We start from the raw sequence: 13,553 nt of genomic DNA on the forward strand, positions 1-13,553 counted from the left end.
ATGCATTTATGACACAAGTAACTTTTTCTTAATTCTTTCACTATTTCTAGGCTCCACAATTAATTTGTGAGTTTTTTTTCAATCTGTTGCAAATCTCTAAAGAATTTTCCAGTATATTTATTGAGAAAAAAATGTGTGTAAGTGAACCTGCACAGTTCAAACCCTTGCTGTTTGAGAGTCAACTGTATTTGCTTTTAATTTTTAGCAAAGGAATGTAGCACGTTTCTAGGCTGATAATGTCTAAATGTTTTCTTCCCATTGGTTTGAATTTTAAACCAGCCTCTAAGGGCTGAATCGATTATTAACCAGGCATCTTACATTTTCTCATTTAATTCTGTCAGATGGTTCTTGCATTCCACAGTGATGTATTAAGTAAGTGTCTGTAACAATAAAATGTATGCTGTTTTCACTGTATTTCAAATATTTCATATTTAACCAAGATGATAATATAAGGAACATTATTAACATATACATATTTTTATGTAATACTTTAGTCCTTCTATCAGTAACTTCATATAAAACAACACCTCTTCAGATTATGGGGAAGCAGTATTCTTTTTTGAATATGCTATGCAAGCGACACAAATGTGTGAGACATTTCTTAAAGTAGCTGAAATATAAAAGGGCTAAAGGATTGTGGGGAAATTTTTTTCAGCTTGAAGCTTTTTTGTTGTCATCTTTCTGGGTTTCTACTTTGCTGTCTTTATGGGTACCAACATTATATGGAAACAAGATCTTTCCAGTTAAATAGGAAATTCATCTGCTCTTTATTTTGTATTTGAAGTTTTAATGCTCTGTGTCATCAGTTCATTGACTTCAAGGAAGTAAGTCTCTGAAATGTTGCACTTTATGGGAGCAACCCAATTCTCTTTTTGTGCAATTGGTTTTTTCAAAGTCTTTCTTGTATGAGTACAATTGTCTCAGTTTTATTGTTTTAAAGATACTCTATTAATTATCTACAGCTGCTCTCATAAATGGATTAAAAATAACAGACTTTTGTCCTTTAATCCCTTAGAGAAAATTTAGTGACTGATGTTTCCTTTTTTTTCTTTATTGTACATCTGTGGGAAAGGGGTGATAAATCCGATGTTTATGAAAGTATTGTTAGAAAGAATTCTAAGTTTTCATATCTCATATGTCTCATTTTTAAAAAATAAATTTGATTTTCATTTAAAATAGTTATTCAGTATACATCGAATAAAATAAGATGTCTAATTCGTGTGCAAATCTTAAAATTTATTTTTCTCTTTAGGATGAAGGCCTGGCCCGCCAGTTGGTGGAGCTAGGCTATCGAGGGACTGGAGAGGTGGTTAAAAGGGAAGATTTTGAAGCAAGGAAGGCAGCAATAGAGATTGCAAGGCTGGCTGAAAGAACTCAGAAAAAGTAAGTGTCTGTGTTCCACATCTAGATTTTATATCATATTATAGAGTCTCTGGGAAAGTCCAATTTCACTGGCATTGTTGTAATTTGGAAACATTGGCTGGAGCAGGTAGAACTTGGAATATCCAAAGCGTGTGTTCTTCAGATCAGGACCTGGAGGAACTGTGATATGCTTGCAAGGAGCCACGTGCAACTTGGAGCTACTAATTTAAGAAACAAAAATACCAAAATACGGTCATTAGACTAATAAAGTCTTATTAAAAAGTAAGTCAATGTTATTGGCTTTATGTATTTATATACTAAAAATGTAAGTGACTTTTGCTTTAGAATTCTTTGTACTTTTGAGAGCTATAAATCTTTGACATCATTTATGTACTTAGGTTTTTGAAAACATTGATTCCTTCAACTTTATTAACAGTCACTGGCTTTTGTTAATGTGACTAATATAGGGTTACATGAAATAGGAATCTAATCAAATATGTTATAAAAAACATGTACACCTATAGTGAACTGTATGAACTGATAAGCCAATATGAAAGGTGGGACAAAGCAATTATCTATTTACTTTTTAAAAATGAATGCTAAAGTTATACATGTTGGAGAAGACAATTACTTAGAAATTGGAATATTATTCTTAGATATAATTTTAAAAACTATCCCATAATTATGGGTAGAAATCTCCCATGTATTTATCATAACAAATAACGTTTGGTAGTGGAACGTGAATTGGTTCCAGGAGTGTGCAATTTTAATTGATTGTTCTAGTGGTTATTGTGTTTCCTTACTATGGAATTTTGGAATTTAATATACTGACATTTGGTAATATATTAGTTATCTGATGCTGCCATAACACATTACTACAAACTCAGTGGCTTAAAATAACACGAATGTATTTATTCATAGTTCTTTGGGTCAGAAGTCAAGAGGACAGTGGCTCAGCTGGGTCCTCTGCTCAGTACATCACAAGGTTGAAATCCTGGTGTTGGCTGGACTGAGTCCTGATCTGGAGGCTTTGAGGATGAATCTGCTACCACACTCACTCAGGTTGCTGGCCAGATTCAGTTTCTTTTGATTATGGAGCTGAGGTCCCCGTTTCCTTGTCTGCTGTCATTTTGGGGGCTGGGCTGTGGGTCCTACAGGTTGCCCACATTTGTCCTCATGCTTTCCATATGGTCCCCTTCCAGCAAGAGTAGTTCGAAATTCTCTCACCCTTCACATTTCTGACTTCTCCTTCTGCAACATCTTTCCTGATTCCAGCCAGAGAAAGAGCTCTCTTTTTAAGGGCTCATGTGGTCACACTGAGTCCATCTAGATTATTCCGATCATCTCCTTATTTTAGGGTCTATAACCTTCATTACATCTGCAAAGTCCCTTTTTCCATGTAATGTAACATGTTTGCAGGTTCCAGGAATTAGGGCATGGGCATCCTTGGGGTAGGCATTCTGCTTACTGCAGGTCATTTATATAAAAGTTTGAGAATTTATTCAACATAGTTACACACGACTTCTATTCTTAAAAAAATGAAATGATGCAAAGTATATGTGTACAATGTGATGCATCTTATATAAAATATCAGGGGAGTCTTCTCTTTCCGTATCAGTAAATGCTTATCAATGGAAGTGGAGAGATTTTTGTGAGATTTTACAGGGAATTAATGTATATTCATATTTTATTAGAGATGTGTCCCTATTTCATATCAAAAGTTGGTCATGTTTAAAGTGTAAGTGCACATGTTCACTTTGTGTTTGAGGATCAAAGTGAGTATTTACTCTATGCAATAATCTCTTTAACTGGCCAGAGCTGGAAATCATCAGGCTACTTAAGTACCAATCATGGGAGGCTAATCCCCACCCAGAGCTGCTAGAATTGGAAGGCCCTTTCATCTGCAGAGCTTCTCCGGCTGCCTTTGTAATGGGATGGGCCCCATATGTTGCCTCTGGCCCCATGTGGGAGTCACTTTGCTCCCTAAATATACATGAATATCTGCCCGTCCGCTAATTGGTGCCAATTTGGAAACACTTGATTCTACCATCAGATTATATTATATTAACTTCTCTAATGTGCAGGTGAGCAGTCCTGAGTAGATCCCAATTCTCCAGTTTGGTGATCATAGATCACCCATCTCAAGAAGTGCCGGTACCTAAGAGTATGTTATTTACTTAGATTAGTTTCAGAGGGGAAGGAGTCTGGAGAGAAGAAAGTTAAAGGTATTGGGAGGGAGCATTGTGATGCAGTGGTATTTTGATAAGTGTCTCTCCAAAAGAAGGCATAAGGTAGAAAAAAATTATTGGGCTTTTAATTCAGTCATTCACTTTACAAATACTCATACACAACCATATTGCATTAGGCACTGTTGCTAAATGCTGGGGATATGGTAGAACATAAGATAGTCCCTGCCCTCAAGAAATTTGAGGGCTAGATAAATGAAAGACAGTTACATTGCTGGTGGGAATATAAAATAGAAAACAGTTCAGCAGTTCTTCAAAAAGTTGAGCACAGGGTTCCCATATGACCCAGCAATTCCATTCCTAGGCATATATCCAAGAGAATTGAAAACATAGGTCCACTTAAAAACTTGTTCACCAGTGTTCATAGCAGTAGTATTCATAGTAACCGTAAAGTGGAAATAATCCAAATGTCCATCACGTGATGAATGGGTAAAAAAATGTGGCATATAGACACAATGGAATATGATTCAGCCATAAAAAGGAGAGAAATACATATTTTTACATGCTACAACATAGATAAACCTTGACAGCATTCGGTTAAGTGAAAGAAGCCAGACAAAAGGACTACATATTGTATAATTCTGTTTATATAAAATGTCCAAAATAGGTAAATGCATATAGACAGAAAGTGGACTTGTGGTTGCCATGGGCTGGAAGGAATGGTGAATGGAGAATGACTGCTAATGGGTATGGGGCTTCTCTTTGGGGTGTTGAAATATTCCAGACTTAGATATTGGAGAGGATTGTGCAACTTGTAAATATATTAAAACATTGAATTATGCACCTTAAAAGTTTGAATTTTATGGTATGTGAATTATAGCTCAATAAAAACAATTACAACAGAAAAGAATGCATTCTGTCGTAGCTGCTGTAGTGACACGCTGAAGTCAAGATTTAGGGAATGTGAAGAACAGGGAAAGCTCTTCTTAAGGCATGGCTGCTAACATGGCTCTTAATGGATAAATAAGAGTTAATCAGGCAAAGAAGGATGTGAAGATGGACACATCTATTTTGCCTCAATTCTGTGACAAACTCCCCTCCTTCATAAATCATCCTCTCTACCTCTTTGTCTTAATTTATTCCTGTTCCCTTGCTAAGACTTTTTCCCCTAAAGCTGTGTCGCTTACTTCCACATTTTCTGGGGTGGTGGTGGTGGTGGTGGTAGTGGTGGGCGGGCTCTGCATTTTCCTAGTTCCCACAGCCTTTGCTTCAAAACCAGCTCTGCTTTATTATCATGTAGACATCATCTCTCACCTGTCCTGAACTAAGGTTCATGGCAGCTGGTATAGTAACCATAAGGCAGTGGCTTTAAATGTTGGGAAGAAGGAATGGGTATAGTTTAGCTGGTGAACTTTTTGTCAAGACAGAATGTTCTTCTCTCCAGGGTCTGGCCAAGGTGCATTAATGAGGAATCGCCATCATAAGTTCCAGAGAATTTCCATTTGTAGTGAGAAATTCCGTTTATTTCTGCAGGTGATGGAGAGAAGGACCTTAACTATTTGTGACACAGGTTGAATATTGGGTTCTTGGGGTATATTTAGTATTAGTTTAAGGCACTATTATTTCCATTCCTTTCAGCAAGCTAATGTCTATGACATGCCTTTTTTTTTTTTTTTTTTTTTTTTTTTTTTTTAGATTTATCCATTTATCTTAGAATGAATGGGAGAGCAGGGGGTGGGGGAGGAGCAGAGTGAGAGGGACAAGCAGACTCTGTGCTGAGCATGGAGCCTGATGTGGGTCTTGATTCCAGAGAGTCCGAGATCATGACCTGAGCCTAAATCAAGAGTTGGATATTCAACCAACTGAGCCACTCAGGTGCCCTGACATGCTCTTTTATATTCACCCTGGCCTGCAGAGGAGAGCCACTGAATTTCTTTCTTAGTGATTTTGGTTCTATTCTGACCAGTGTATTTCTGATGGCCTTGGTGACTAGGTATTCTCTGGGTCCTTCCATGGACCATAATCCTTTGGTGTCCATTCTAGCCTGCCCAATTTTCTGAGCCTTTAATCCCTTCCTCAAAATTCTGTCTCTGCAATTTAGGCATTTCAACTCTAGTCATTGTGGGTCATTGTTTCTGGTTTCTTGGAGCAACCTTAGCAGTGAGTTAGCACCATCTTCTGGGGTCCTTACCAAAATCCTATGTCTTGTGTTCTGAGAGGGTGCAGCAAGTCAACAAATGGGATATATTCAGTCTTATTTCTGGCTTTCCTGGTCTAGATTTATCTCCTAGTCCTGCTTATATGTGCTATCTAGGTCTTGCAGCTTCTTTGGGGTAATGTCCCTTTCCTCTCTTATCAGACCTAACATTGTTTGTCCCTGGCTGTGACTTAACTTGTTTATAGGCCTGAGGGCCAGAAGGAGAATTGGGGACATCTCCTGAGGTGGACACATGTTGTCTTGTGGGAGAAAGACCTCTGTATTTTCCTTCTGTTTTGCTGCTGGTGGTGGTGAGAGTTTGAGATCACTTTTTCATGCTCAGAAGATTGAGAAGAGGTCTGGGGAGGTCCGAATCTTCGGGAACATCTACTCAGTTGTGTGTCGGGATGCCGGGTTTTCTTAATCAAAATTCTGATTTTGCTGTAACAGACCTGACCCTGCTAACCGTCCAAGTGTCTTTGGACTTTAGCCATTGAGACTATCAAATCCTGTGCTGGATTCATCTTGTGCTTGACCATTGCATGAGGACTTCTTTGTAAGCTAGCAAAAAAAAAAAGTTTTTGTTTTTTTTTTAATTGGTTACAGTTGTTGGTTACTTGCCCTCAGCTTTGCATTATCAACCTTTAGGGCATCAGTGCAATTTAGCACAACTATTTATGCAATTGCATTGTTATTACATTGTATCATTCCCCATACGTTTCAAATGCCTGAATCATCCCCATTGGCTAGGGCATTCCGCTTTAATTGTATAGGATCTGGGGTTTTTCACATGTGAATGAATGTTTTAACAGTTGGATCACTACCTTGTGCTGGGGTTGTCTACACACCACTTACCTCAAGAGCTGTGGACCTCATTATAAAGGGCTCATGGTGAGAGATATAGTCCTCAAAGCCCATTTTACTGCTTGCTTTTTCAGATTATTCCAGGGACAGTCTGTCACAGACTGGCCTTTCTAGGAAGCAGGCACAAAGATGGAGTTAATTCAAAAGGTTAACTGGAAAGTAAAAAACATGAAAAGAAAAGGGTGGAAGCAAAATTAGACAGGGACGGGTGTCAGACCTTGATGCTCACCTGGCAAAGTCTCTTTCAGGTCAGTGGAGTGTTTGCAAAGCAGATTATCTGTTAAAGGGATCCCACATTTGGTGGAGATTATTTGATCTTAGAACCGTAGTCTTGCTTAGTGATTTGCGGAGGCCATCCTGAGAACAGCATGACATCTGCTCATTTGTTGAGGCTGACCAAGAAAGTTAACTGGAAGCAATCACCTAACCATATTTCTTGAAGCCAGGCAGCAAGTCCTTTAATTTATAATTCATTTTTGAAAATCAGATTTATTGATGTTTTTAAATTAATTTGATGAGTTGTGACAAATATACATAGTAGTGAGATGCTTGCCACAATCAGGATGCTAATATCTTTATAAGTCCAAAAAGTTTCCTCATACCCCTTTATATTTATGCCCTCCTTCCATTCCCTGACAACCACTCATCTGGTTTCTGACCCTAGAGTTTTGCCTTTTCCAGCATGTCTTACCAATAGGATCATATAGTATATAGCTGTTTTTTCACTAAGGCTTTTGAGATCATGACGTTGCATGTATGTATGTTCTTGTTTATTTCTGAGTAATATTCTATCTTATGGATGGACAACAATTTGTGCATTCATGCATTCTCCAGTTGATGGATATTTTTTTTTCCTTGTAATGTGTTTTCTTCATTTTGTATCAGGATAATTTTGGTCCCATAAAATGCCTTGGGAAGTTTTACTTGTTCTTTCATATATTCTGGAAATTATGTGTAGAGTTGATATTATTTCTTCCTTACTGTTTGGTAGCAGTTACCAGTGAAACCTAGTCCTGACATTTTCTTTGTGAGAAGGCTTTTAACTACAAATTTAATTTCTTGTAGATAATAGGGAAGTTCAGGTTACATATTTCTTTTGGAATAAGATTTTGTAGTTTGTATCTTTCAGATAATTTTTTCATTACATTTGTCTATCAGATATATAGGCAGAAAAATTTCATATTATTGTGTTAAATCATTTTAATATATGTAGAATCTGTAGGGATGTTTTCTCTTTCATTCCTCATATTAGTAAGTTGATCCTGATTTAACTATATGGGAGTTTACTAATATTTTCAAAGAACTAGCTTTTGAACTATAATGATTTTTCTCTAGTATTTTTCTGTTTTCTATTTCATTGGTTTCTGCTCTTTATCATTTCCCTCAGGTTGCACTGGGTTTAGTTTTTTTCTTTTTCTAGTGTCTTAAGGTAGAATCTTAGATATTGATGTTAGACCTTTCTTCTTTCTAATATGAACTTTAATGCTATCTATTTCCCTCTTGACGCTGTTCTAGCTGCATTTCAACAATTTTGATGTTTGTTTTGATTTTCATTCAGTTCAAAAGATTTTAAAATTTCCTTTGTGATGCATGAGTTATTTTGAAGTTGTGGTTTAGCTCCCAAATATTACAGATTTTTGAAATATCTTTTTGATACTGATTTCTAGTTTAATTCTGTTATGAAAGGAGAAAAATTCTGTATTATTTCATTCTTTTAGAATATATTGAGATATATTTTTTGCCCCAGAATATGGATTATATCAGTGACTGTTCCAAGGACACTTGAAAACATTCCACTGTTGTAGGTGGAATGTTCTAAAAAAGTCAGTTAGGTCAAGTTGCTTGTTTGTGTTTTCAGGCTTTCTGTATTCTTACTGATTTTCTGTCTGCTTGCTCTGTCAATTAAAGATGACTGTTGGGGCACCTGGGTGGCTCAGTCAGTTAAGTGGCTGCCTTCGGCTCAGGTCATGAGCCCCACATCGGGCTCCCTGCTCAGCAGTCTGGTTCTCTCCCTCCCTCTGCCTGCCGTTCTGCCTACTTGTGCTCTCTATCTCTCTGTCAAATAAATAAATAAAATCTTAAAAATAAAATAAAGATGAGTGTTGCCAACTCCAGCTATAATAATGGATTTTTCTGTGTACTTTTTCAATTTTATCTATTTTTGCTTTACGTATTTAGATGCATGCACTTTATGATTCCTATGTTTTCTTGACAGAAAAGTCAAGAATTGACTCCTGTATTGTTTTTTAAATATCCTCTTTATTCCTGGTAATAATTCTTCTTTCTGAAGTTTACTTCTTCTGATACTCATATAGTTACTTGAGTTTTTAAATAGTATTTGCATGAGATGTTTTTCTACTCTTTTATTTTTAACTTACCAACATTTATGAATTTAAGATGGATTTCTTGTGGACAGTTTTGCCTTTTTTTATTCAGTCTTCAAGTACTGCCCTTAATTGGTATATTTGGATGATTTATGTTTTTGTAATTATATATATGATTTAAATCTACCATCTTGCTGTTTTCTGTGTGTCAAATTTTGCCTTTTCCTGACTTCCTTTAAATATAGTTTTTAAAAATAATTCCATTTTATCTTCATAGTTGACCTATTTATCCTCTTTAAACTTTCTTTTTTTTTTTTTTTTTTTAGTGATTGCTCTTTAAGAAATTAGTATAGGCTAAAGAATTTGTAATATTCAACTTTAGCTTCTAATAGTCTATATTCAAATAATATTACAACCCTTTCACATAGTGTGTAAGAACTTTGCCCCAGTTCCTTTCATTTTTCCCATGTTTGTTCTATTTTTGTCATACATTTTTACTTCTAAGTATGTTGCAAATTGTGTAATACATTGTTAATATTTCATGTAAGATGCTGCTCTTTTTAAGTGATTCAAAATAAAATATATTCTTTTACATTTAGCTTCTTTGATCATTTTTGGTACTTTTCATTTCCTTGTGCAGATCAAAATTTCTATTTGAAAGTGTAGTTCTAACTCTATAACTTCTTTTAAGGTTTCTAATTGTGCATGTCTGCTAGCAGTGAATTTTCTTCACCTATCAGTTGTGGACAAAAATATTTTTCTTTGCTTTTGAAAGATTTTTTGTGGTGGCGCCTGGGTGGCTCAGTTGTTAAGCGTCTGCCTTCGGCTCAGGTCATGATCCCGGGGTCCTGGGATCGAGCCCCACATCGGGCTCCCTGCTCCGCGGGAAGCCTGCTTCTCCCTCTCCCACTCCCCCTGCTTGTGTTCCCTCTCTCACTGTGTCTCTCTCTGTCAAATAAATAAACAAAGTCTTAAAAAAAAAAAAAAAGAAAGATTTTTTGCTGGATATAGAATTTAGTTTTCAGATCCACCTTCAGCACGTCAGCAATCCCTGTACATCTGTGCCTGGTAATTAGGTTGGGCTTTCTGTCTCCCAGCTCTTGCTCTTTTCCTAGCAACAGTGCATCTGTGTCTGCCATATGACTATTAAGAATTTAATGTTTTATAGTCTGTTGACTTAGTTTTTGTTCTGATAGTTACCATTTTTTGCTTTATGAGCTTGATCAAGTGATCATCTTCAGTGTTTTCATCTAGGAAGATGGATTGTTTCTATCTTTTAGATTGGTAGGGATCAAGTACTGTAAGTGATGCCTTCTTACTTTATGCACATAAAGTACAGTTTAATTATAGTATGTTATATTGCTAATTATAAGAGCAGTATCTTCCAATTTCTCATTAAATTCCTATATCCACTTACATAAGCATAAATGCTATCAGCTGAAATTCTTCTTAAATTCTTTTCATTTGTTTTTATGAGATAATTGGTTTTGTTCATGTTTATTAGAATTATAATTCTAAATAAATGCTTGTAAGGAACTTGTTATTGAGAGATCATCTCAAATGCAACATTTTCCTAATAAGATCTATGTACAAAAATACTGGATGGAGCTCTTCTCTCATGAAATTAAGGGTGTGACTAAATCAAAAGATTATTTCACATACACTCACTGAGACTGCAAATTATGTGATAACAATAAATGCTATCAGTTGGATGGATATCTTAAATCACTGAGACCTACATACTGACATTTTTCTCTCTTCCTCCCTCATCCTCTCTCCGTCTTTCACTCTTTTTTTTCCTTCTCTTTCTCTCTGTCTCTCCAACAAGCAGGTAATTACAGATATTATTGATCTTTTCAAGAAACATCATATCTCTCTATCAACAAATGTATATTATTATTTTTTTTTGGTGACTACCCATATGAACATATTTACAAGTGCAATTAATTTTAACTCAGGGAGTAGTAAATGGACCCACTGCTTAGATGAATTGGTTATTTTTGTATTTGACATATTGTCACCATTGCCACATTTAGTTATAGATCTTAGCCTGTTTTTTTTTTTTTTTTTAAAGATTTTATTTATTTATTTGAGAGAGAGAATGAGAGAGAGAGAGCATGAGAGGGGGAAGGGTCAGAGGGAGAAGCAGACTCCCCGCCGAGCAGGGAGCCCGATGCGGGACTCGATCCTGGGACTCCAGGATCATGACCTGAGCCGAAGGCAGTCGCTTAACCAACTGAGCCACCCAGGCGCCCGATCTTAGCCTGTTTGAGCATAAAATTAATCTAAATAGTCACAGAGAAAACCATGTAGACAAAATGGCAATATTGATGATAGATCAGCTAATCATAAATTAAAAAGCAAATACAATTTACATTTTTGAAAAATTCATAGACTTTTTCTTCAGAGTATTATTTAAATTCTGGTTTTTGTGTTGATTTAGCTCTTGACTTAAATTTTGTTAATTCATTCATTAGTCATTCATAATCCCTTTGTAGCAAATTTAAGGATCTCTTCTCAGATTGAATGGATTTGCTTGATCTCCACTGATGCCTTTAACAGCAATTTGGGATCTCTTGAAATGTTGCCTTCCTTTGACTTTTATTACCTTATAACCTACCATTTTTTTCTGGTTTGCTGTTGTCTGTATCTCTGTAGTCTCTGCTTCCTTCTTCTCAGCACCTTGGATCTCTCTCCATGGACAATTCTTTGGTGTTTTCTCCTCACTTGTATTTCACTATTTTCATCTCAACCACTTTTAGGTTTTCAGTTGTCCTTAGTCAGATCTGCAGTCCTGATTTCTGTTCTGGGATTTTAGCTCCATGTCTATTTTTTAATGTTGTCAAGACAATAATGAAATATAAAAAAACCCCTTCCATTATTATTCTCTTTCAGATCTGTTCCCCATACACAAATACCATTTTTTTTTTTTAGTCTAGAGGCTTTATATTTTAAATCTACTTGATGAGCATTTCTAAAAAACAATTAACAATGGATTCCTTTGGACTCTTGTTTATACTTGCTCCTACATTCATACATTTGCCCCTCCTTTTATACATTGCTTATCAGTTTTTCTTTAGGTTGACTTGGTTTACTGCGGTGTCTTACCAGATTGCTTAATCTCAGTTTTCTTCACCCTCTACTACCGTGTTGCCGGATCCTCCTTCTGTGAAACAGCTTTCAAACATCTTCCTCTCAACACTACCCCTTTATGTTCCTTTATCTTTCCATCAACTATCTAAATCTGCATTCCTACAAAAGAATTTGAGGTTGTTTGCAAGTGAAATATGAATCTCTTGGCAATAAGATTTTAAAAGGTGGAGAGAATAAAATATAAAGGTTGAAGAAATGTAATGAAGCTGAGGTTGAGGTTAGTGCCTGAAATGTATGCCAGGTTTGGGAAGATAATTCAAAGGGGAAAACATTTACATTACATAATTCCGCCTGGAACAACAATACCATTGACCAGAAGTGTAGATATTCCTGGTTCTAAGAGGTGTAGGGAAGGCAGAATTTTCCTTGATCCTCTTAGGTCGTTGGATGGGTCTGAAAATTAAACTGATAAACACAGATTAACAGGAGAAAAGATTACACATTTATTTAATATGTTTTATGTGAACAGGAGCCTTCAAGAAGAAATAAAGACCCAAAGAAGCAGACCTGAATATTTTATGCTAGGTTTGATGAAGAGTGGACAGTAGTGGGGGAATGTGATAGGTTAAAGAATATGAGGCAATTGTAGTAAACTGGGGGACACTTGCAAGGCTTGTTTGTTAGGATTCTTCTTTGTCTTCAGAGATGATGGTGTTCCTTTCCTTTGCACATAGGGAGGGCACATGAGGGTTTTATGATTACTTCAAGGAAGGAGAATGAGGAAGGAGGAGGAGTTCAGAGTGACCTTCCTGCTTCTGCTTAAAATATTCAGAATGCCAAGGTGCCATATTTTGGGGTAGTGTGTCCTGAGCCCCATCAGAGCTGAGGTTCTTTTACCCTCTAAGGAGTTATGTGATGAGAACTTAGTATAAGAGTGAACCATGTCACCATCAACATTTTATAATGATAATAATATCACATTTTACAGAAAAAAATAATTCATTCTTGCCCAATAGGATCAATAGGAATTTTTATCCTTTACACTTAAAATCCTACCAAATTACATAATTTTATCTACCAAATATTATCTTTTATTATTACTTATTAAGCAAATATGTTGAGCAATTATCTTAATATTAGCTGAAATGTTGCTGTTTGTATTTCTCTTCATCCAAATTGTTCTGTTTTTCCTGGTTTTCTTTTCCTTAGAATTCAAGATGACATAGATTTTCAAAAACTGACATTGCTCTTTTGCTGCTTTGGATATCCACTTGGGTCTGATCTGGTGAGACATTTGGTATAATATAGTGGGAAATCTTAGGAAAGTTTTCTTAATATGTTCGGGTTATTAAGGCTTAAGAGACCTTGAATCCACTTGACTTCAACTTTTATTCAAAATGCCTTACCTACTTAGTACTCTTTTCCTCCCAGGAATTGTTTTCTTCTTTTACATTTTCCCTTCCTGATTAATTATAATCTTCTTACCCCTGGTACACACACACACACACACACACACACACACACACA

At 36.1% G+C, this 13,553-nt stretch overlaps 1 protein-coding gene across 1 annotated transcript in view; it reads left to right on the forward strand.

Moving 5' to 3' along the window:
- CFAP299 (cilia and flagella associated protein 299) overlaps positions 1–13,553 on the forward strand; it is a 552,091-nt gene that overhangs the window by 26,272 nt on the left and 512,266 nt on the right. The window contains exon 2 of the mRNA XM_032400620.1: positions 1,253–1,383. Within this exon, the coding sequence (XP_032256511.1) occupies positions 1,253–1,383 (131 nt within the window). The remainder of the gene's footprint in view (positions 1–1,252; positions 1,384–13,553) is intronic.

Source organism: Phoca vitulina, unplaced genomic scaffold (assembly GCF_004348235.1).
Source record: "Phoca vitulina isolate PV1807 unplaced genomic scaffold, GSC_HSeal_1.0 scaffold3, whole genome shotgun sequence".
Classification (NCBI taxonomy): Eukaryota; Metazoa; Chordata; class Mammalia; order Carnivora; family Phocidae; genus Phoca; species Phoca vitulina.